The sequence below is a fragment of the Bombina bombina genome, chromosome 2 (assembly GCF_027579735.1).
Source record: "Bombina bombina isolate aBomBom1 chromosome 2, aBomBom1.pri, whole genome shotgun sequence".
Lineage (NCBI taxonomy): Eukaryota > Metazoa > Chordata > Amphibia > Anura > Bombinatoridae > Bombina > Bombina bombina.
In genome coordinates this window covers 1,338,767,859-1,338,775,920 of record NC_069500.1, presented here as the reverse complement: position 1 = coordinate 1,338,775,920, position 8,062 = coordinate 1,338,767,859, and the positions used below count along the sequence as shown (strand labels likewise).

General features: G+C 38.2%; 1 protein-coding gene across 1 annotated transcript; it reads right to left on the bottom strand.

Moving 5' to 3' along the window:
• Nucleotides 1–5,938: 5,938 nt before the first annotated feature.
• LOC128647530 (uncharacterized) lies at nt 5,939–6,658 on the bottom strand. Its single transcript, XM_053700314.1, has one exon. The coding sequence runs from the start codon at nt 6,656–6,658 to the stop codon at nt 5,939–5,941; it is 720 nt and encodes a 239-aa protein (XP_053556289.1).
• Nucleotides 6,659–8,062: the final 1,404 nt, after the last annotated feature.

Sequence of the window (8,062 nt, the reverse complement as noted above, 5' to 3'; positions counted from 1 at the left end):
TGCCGAACTTGCGTTCGGAACATGCGTTCGGAACATCTGTCGTGACGTAACCATCGATCTGTGTCGGACTGAGTCAGCCAGATCGTATGTTACGTCACTAAATTCTACTTTTACCGGTCTGTAGGGTTTGATAACTACGGTGAATCAGGCTCGCCACAAATACGCTGCAGAATTCCAGCGTATTTGCGGTTGACAGCTTGATAAATAGAGGCCTTAGACCCTTCGGATTGTTCTCTATCAAACCAATCCTGGCCAGTAGTCTTGTTATCCCAGCATCAAATGGAGTGATAAAGTAATATATTTGGGGCAATAGCATTAGGACCCAGGAGATAGATGACTGAACACAAGGATAATTTCTAGGAAGCTTTAAACCAGAAAATGACTGGGTTAGTCAAGGCGATGTCAACAAGCCAGGAGTCAGACCAAACAGGAGACTGGATAGCAGAATCAATGTCCAAAAAACTTAGGTGGATCCAAGGTCAAAAACAAACATGCAAAAACAGTTGAATTAGCAGGCAGAAGAATGGTCAAGGAAGATACGAGTCACAAGACAGAATTTGAAATCCAATAAAGTAATAAAGCACACCCACTAGATAAACTCAATTGTAGGGCAATGAGTCAGACAACCCAGAAGGTATTAAAAGTAAAAGGGTGTAAAAGGTGAGAAGGATGTGTCAAAAAGGACATGACGCACAAAAACTCATCGTGAGGCATCAGTGATGGTGCATTGCAGAAAATGATGCAAGACATACTGCGTTGTTGAAGTAACCATGTCAAGCAACCGCGTTGTAGCAACCCGGCTTCATAACCTGAAACGTTGCACTATAGCAATGGTTGATTTACCAATATCATTAGATTAAAAATGTTCCCTAATTCTACATTTTACATCTCTAGTAGTAAGCCCTACATACTGTAAATTACAATGTCTGCAAATAACAAGTTATATAACGTAATTGGATGTACAGCTGAGACAGCAAGATTTTTGTGTGATTAAGGAGACAAAAGTATCAGACACAACAACCACATAGTTACAAGGTCTGCACCTTGCACTGCTACATCTGTACATCCCTCTATGTGTCAACCAAGAACTACGTGGGTGACTCAAAGATTGTAATTGAGATGGAGATAAGATATTATTGATAGTTTGACACTTTCTATACAAACACCTCAATCCAGCATTTTCACAATCTACAAGTTTGTCATCCCCAGCCAGCAATATGAAAATCTGTCTGACAATATTACAAATATCTGTGTACTGAGAGCTGCAGTTAGTTACAAAAAAGTAATCCCTTCAAATTGTTGGGATCCTTTACATCTTGAATCTATTAGCCTATCTTTCAATAGTTCATCCCTCTCAATGCACTGTACTTCCGATCTTGCCCGAGAGATAACACTTTTTGAATAACCTCTCTGCTTAAAGGGACATGAAACTCAAAATTTTTCTTTCATGATTTAGGTAGAACATACAATTCTAAACAACTTGGCAGTTTACTTCTATTATCAAATGTGCTTAATTCTCTTGGTATCATTTGTTGAAGGAGCAGTAATGCACTACTGGTTTCTAACTGAACACATGGGAGAGCCAATGACACTCGGTATATATATGCAGCTACCCATCAGCAGCTAGAACCTAGGTTCTTTGCTGCTCCTGAGCTTACCTAGATAAAGCTTTTAGAAAAAGGATAACAGGAGAAGGAAGCAAATTAAATAATAGAAGTAAATTAGAAAGTTGTTTAAAATCACATGTTCTTTCTTAATCTTTAAATACAACATTTGGGTTGCATGTCCCTTTAAAGGGACACTAAAGTCAAAATAAACTTTTATGATTTAGAAAGAGCATGCAGTTTTAAGACACTTTCCAATTTACTTCCATTGTCAAATTTTGCACAGTTTTTTTATATGCACAGTTTGGGCTAGATTACAAGTGGCGCGGTACATCTTTTTTTGAGATCGCGAAAACACCACTAGCGTTAAACTTTTTGCGCTTGTCAGGTTGCGCTCATATTACAAGTTGCAAAAAAACGTATTTTGCACTAGCAGTAACCCGAAAAGTGCAAAAATACTAACTTTAGGTTTCGTGTGAGCGTGCATTTATTCTCCCATAGAAATCAATGGATTTTACTCACGCAAACTACATTGCATTTTTGCATTCCCCATAGAAATGAATGGAGAAAAAAAAAGTTTAAAAATTCCTAAAACCCTAGCATAAGCCCCTAGCCTAATAACGCCTAAACTGCCATCCCCCCACATCTCAAAGTATTTTTCGTATATATATTTTTTTAAAATAGTAATGTTAGGTTTATTTATAGTTTAAGCTTAGGTTTTATTTATTTCACAAGTTTTTATTTATTTGAAGGTAGTTATATTGTAAGTTTAATTTAAAGTTAGGGGGTGTTAGGTTTAGGTTAGTATAATAGTTTAATTTAGGTAGTCGTGATGTGGGTGTTTGGTGGTTTAGGGGTTAATAGGTTTAGTTGAGTATTTGTGATGTGGGTGTTTGATGGTTTAGGGGTTAATAGTTTTAGGTTAGTATTTGCCGTGTGGGGGGGGGGGGCGGCGGATTAGAGGTTAATAGTTGTATTTAGATGTTAGCGATGTGGGGGGTCGGCGGTTTAGGGGTTAATAGGTTAATTTAGTGTTGGCTATGTGGGGGCGGCAGATTAGAGGTTAATTGGTTTATTTAGTGTTGGCAATGTGGGTGGGTGGAGGATTAGGGGTTAATAGGTTTATTATAGTATTTGCCATGCGGGGGGATGGCGGTTTAGGAGTCAATAGGTAGTTTATGGGTGTTAGTGTATTTTGTAACATTTTTGTTATGAGTTTTGTGAAACATTTTTGTTTCCCAAAATCCATAACTACTGGTCTTTGATATTGGAATAGACTTTGGCAGTATAAGCTATAACGCTTATAATGCCGCACAACCTGTAATATGGGTGAGCTGAATATTCCACACTCAAAAGCCATTTTTTTAAGTGCGGAATGGATCGTTCCGGTATAGCCGTACCGCAACACTTGTAATCTAGGTCAAAGTCCTGTAAGTGGAAAGGAGAAAATATAAAAAGAAAAGACAAAAGTATGAATGAAATAATATAAAATAATAGCAAGGGCAAAATGTGAAAAAAACTAAAGAGATGTGAAAAAGGAAATGAAATACTAATAACTAATAAATAACTAATATTATAATAAACTAAGCAAAATAAGGAAAACATAAAATAAAAATTATATTAAATTAATAACTAAAATATGAAACAATAAAACAAAAAGTAAGGATCAAGAACGTATAAAAAAAGGTTTAAATTAAAAAAAAAGTAACACAAGAAAACACAGACAATAAAGATAAAGAACAAAACATAAGAAGAATAATGGAAGAAACAATAAGAATTTATTAATGTGAACTCTAATCAAGAGATGAGAAGGAACATATATTTTTCTTTTGTGATTCAGATTTAGCATGTGAATTTGAACAACTTTCCAATTTATTTCTATTTTCTAATTTGCTCTGTTCTCTTTGAATATCTTGTTGAAAAGCATAGCTAGGTAGGTTCAACAGCAGTAGTGCACTATTGGGAGACAGCTGCTGATTGGTGGCTGTACATAATGCCTCTTGTCATTGGCTCACCCATTGTTTTCATCTAGCTCCCAGTAGTGCATTGCTGTTCTTTAAAGAAAGCACATTTGGAAAGTTGTTTAAAATGGTTTGCTCTATCTAAATCATGATAAAAAAGAATTAGGGTTTTATGTCCCTTTAACTTCTTGTAAGCACCAAAACTAAAAAAATAAGATTAGCTGTATACTCCCTATATGGGCATTTGAACTTTAAAGCTAGGTCTATTTTTACACTGTTGTCCCAAAATGCCTTATCATTGGTTCCTTTTGTTTTTTTTTGGTCATTTTTAAGTCTTTTAAATCACTTTTAAGTCTGTAGTAAAGAAAAGAGCAAACTATGGGGCCCATTTATCAAGCTCCGGATGGAACTTCAGGGCCTGTGTTTCTGGCGAGCCGCTGCTCTATAACCTGTCCGCCTGCTCTGAGCAGGCGGACAGACATTGCCGCAATTCAACCCGATTGAATACGATTGGGTTGATTGACACCCCCTTGCAATTTTGTTTGTTATTTTTCGTAATTTAGTGTTTGTTTGTTTTTTTGTAACTTAGTGTTTGTTTGTTTTTGTAATTTAGTATTTTAATAAGGTTTAATTGTATATTTAAAGGGACACTGAACCCATTTTTTTTTTATTTTGTGATTCAGATAGAGCATCCAATTTTAAGCAACTTTCTAATTTACTCCTATTAGCAAATGTTCTTCATTCTCTTGGTATCTTTATTTGAAAAACAAGAATGTAAGTTTAGATGCCGGACCATTTTTAGTGAACAACCTGGGTTGTTCTTGCTAATTGGTGGATAGATTCACCCACCAATTAACAAGTGCTATCCAAGGTTCTGGACCTTCTTTTTAAATCAAATAAAGATAGCAAGAGAACGAAGAAAAATTGATAATAGGAGTAAATTAGAAAGTTGCTTAATATTGCATGCTCTATCTGAATCACGGAAGAAAAAATTTGGGTTCAGTGTCCCTTTAAATAATTTTAGTAGGGTTAGGTTTTTTAATATGTAATTTAGTTTATTTAATTGGTAGTTTCATTTAATTTTAGCATAATAGTTAGGGTAGGTTAATTCATGTTTTAAATTAGTTTATTTTAATTCTACAGGTAAGTTTTAATTTATATTAAGATAGGGATGTTGTAATTTTAATTTAAAGTTAAGGGGTTAATAGCATAATTTAGTTTTTGGCGATATGGAGGTCTGACAGTTTAGGGGTTAATAGGTTTAGTTAGTGGTGGTGATGTGGGAGGCCAGATGTTTAGGGGTTAATACATTTATTTAGTGGCGGTGGTATCGGGAAGCGGCGGATTAGGGGTTAATACATTTTATTTAGGTTGCGGCGATGTCGGGGTAGCAGATTAGGGGTGTTTAGACTCTGGGTTTATGTTAGGGTATTAGGTGTAAATGTAACTTGTTTTCTACCATAGAAATCAATGGGGTATATTTCATTGTCTTGCAGCATCGAACATAAGCTTTCGCTGCTTTCAGACTCCCATTGATTTCTATGGCATCCGCGGCCTCAAGGGTGGAATAGCCGCGAGCGTACCTGTTAACTATTTGATAAATTGGGAAAAGTGTCAAATAGAGCTGAATGTGTGAAGCATCGATCTGCATCGGATTGAGATTGCGGGATCGTATGTTACGTCACAAATTTCAACGTTTGCCGATCTTGAGGCTTTAATAACTAGGTCGGATCAATTTTGCAACAATTACGATGCGGAATTCCGGCAAATTTTTGGTTGACACTTTGATAAATAGGCCCCATAGTGGTTTTGACGTGTCAGGTTTATTTTTGGGAGGCGGGTTAGACTTTTACAGGCGATTTAACTTTTTCTTTAATTTTCTTAAGCGCCGGCAGTTTCTAAACTGCCGTAAGTCAGTGGCGACTCCAGAAATGTGTATTTCCGCACATTTCTGGACATCGCTAGTTTATCCGACTTACAGCAGTTTATGAACTGTCAACAGAGTTTATTGGATTTCCTGATGTGCGAGGTGAATTTACGGGCAACGCGGGTTTCAGCAGTTGCGCCGAATCCTGCGCCATATATGTAATCTCGCCCCTAGTTAGACAATCATAAGAGAAAAAGGTGTGCAGACACCAATCAGCAGCAGCTCCAACAAATGTAGGATATGTGTAGGATATGTGCGTATTCTTTTTCCACAAGGGATACAAAACACATTTGAAACTAGAAGTGAATTTAAAAGTGTCTTAAAATGATATGCTCTATCTGAATCATGCAAGTTTAATTTTGACTTTCCTATACCTTTAAGTTCCCCTTGTGAGTTAAAAGGGGCCTGTGAAATATGTTTCTTGGGTCTACTTCCCATTTAAGGCATTATGGCAAACATAAAGAAAATAAGTTTATTGAACAGGTATAATAATCAGAAGAAGACATAGGGCTTGGGTGCTGTGCAGCAGGAAACACAGGACTTGGATGCTGTGCAACAGGAGATACAGGGCTTGGATGCTGTGCAGCAGGTGATACAGGGCTTGGATGCTGTGCAGCAGTAGATACAGGGCTTGGATGCTGTGCAGCAGGATATACAGGACTTGGATGCTGTGCAGCAGGAGATACAGGACTTGGATGCTGTGCAGCAGGATATACAGGACTTGGATGCTGTGCAGCAGGAGATACAGGACTTGGATGCTGTGCAGCAGGAGATACAGGACTTGGATGCTGTGCAGCAGGAGATACAGGACTTGGATGCTGTGCAGCAGGAGATACAGGACTTGGATGCTGTGCAGCAGCAGATACAGGGCTTGGGTGCTGTGCAGCAGGAGATACAGAGCTTGGATGCTGTGCAGCAGGAGACACAGGGCTTGGGATCTGAAGGGCTGAGCATAGGACACAGAGTTTGGAATCTGCAGCATTGAGCACAGGACACAGAGCTTGGAACCTGCAGCATTGAGCACAGGACACAGAGCTTTGAACCTGCAGCACTGAGCACAGGACAAAGGGCTTGGAATCTGCAGCATTGAGCACATGACACAGAGCTTGGAACCTGCAGCACTGAGCACAGGACACAGAGCTTGGAACCTGCAGCACTGAGCACATGACACAGAGCTTGGAACCTGCAGCACTGAGCACAGGACAAAGGGCTTGGAATCTGCAGCACTGAGCACAGGACACAGGACTTGGAATCTGCAGCTCTGAATACAAGACACAGCATTCATAGACGAACCCATACCGGGGCCTAGGACAGGAGGAATGTCCGCACTGGGGCTTTGGACTGGATTAGCAGTAGAGAGATAAGACTGGTCAGATGTACACTGGCAGAACTTATTAATTACAAGAGAAAAGCAAAGTCCAGAAAAACAGGAAACTGTCCGATATTCCGACAAGCACAAGGGTAATCCAGAAGAATATTCAGAAGACTTGCTAGGTTCAGGAGCCAGAATGTATGTCAGAGGCACAAACAAAGGGAGTGATCCACAATGTCAGGGCAGGGAGGAGACTGAAAGTCAGACTTAAAGGTACACTGAACCCAAATTTTTTCTTTCATGATTCAGATAGAGCATTACATTTTAAGCAACTTTCTAATTTACTCCTATTATCAAATTTTCTTTATTCTCTTGGTATCTTTATTTGAAATGCAAGAATGTAAGTTTAGATGCCGGCCCATTTTTGGTGAACAACCTGGGTTGTCCTTGCTTATTGGTGGATAAATTCATCCACCAATAAAAAAGTGCTGTCAAGAGTCCTGAACCAAGAAAAAAGCTTAGATGCCTTCTTTTTAAAATAAATATAGCAAGAGAAGAGAAAAAATTGATAATAGGAGTAAATTAGAAAGTTGCTTAAAATTGCATGCTCTATCTGAATCACAAAAGAAAAAAATTAAATAGTCCCAGGCTTATTTGAAAACTGCCTGCAGCTGGCAGGCAGGTGGAGCTAAAAAGCATAGCCAGTGCAAGCAGCAGGTCTCCAAGAATATCAACCCAAGACAGAGCCCTCTGGTGGCTACAAGAAAAGACAAAAGACTCTGAACCAGGAGCTTTAATAACCTTTTGAATTGAAACGATTGCAATTTTAATTGATAATTGTACATAATTGTGAATTCACTGGAAAAACAAGTGACACTTTAGAGTTTGGAACATAATCTGTTATTAAGTTGTTTTCCTGAAAATACCAAAGTGCCAGGGGCGAACCTACAGGGTATATATATGTGTATCTGTATGTATATCTGTGTATGTTTGTGCATATTTATGTATATGTGAATGTGTGTGTTTGCGTTTATATGTGTGTGTCTGCATGTGTATGTATGTGTATATGGATGTTTGTATATGTTTATGTGTGTGTGACTGTGTATATGTGTAAGCATGCATGCATTATTATTATTATTATTATCATGTATTTGTAGAGCACCAACAGGTCCCGCAGTGCTATAAACAGGTAACATTTATAGGGAATCAAATGGGTGGAGGTCCCTGCCGAGAGTTGCACTCACACTGTTGTAGTTGG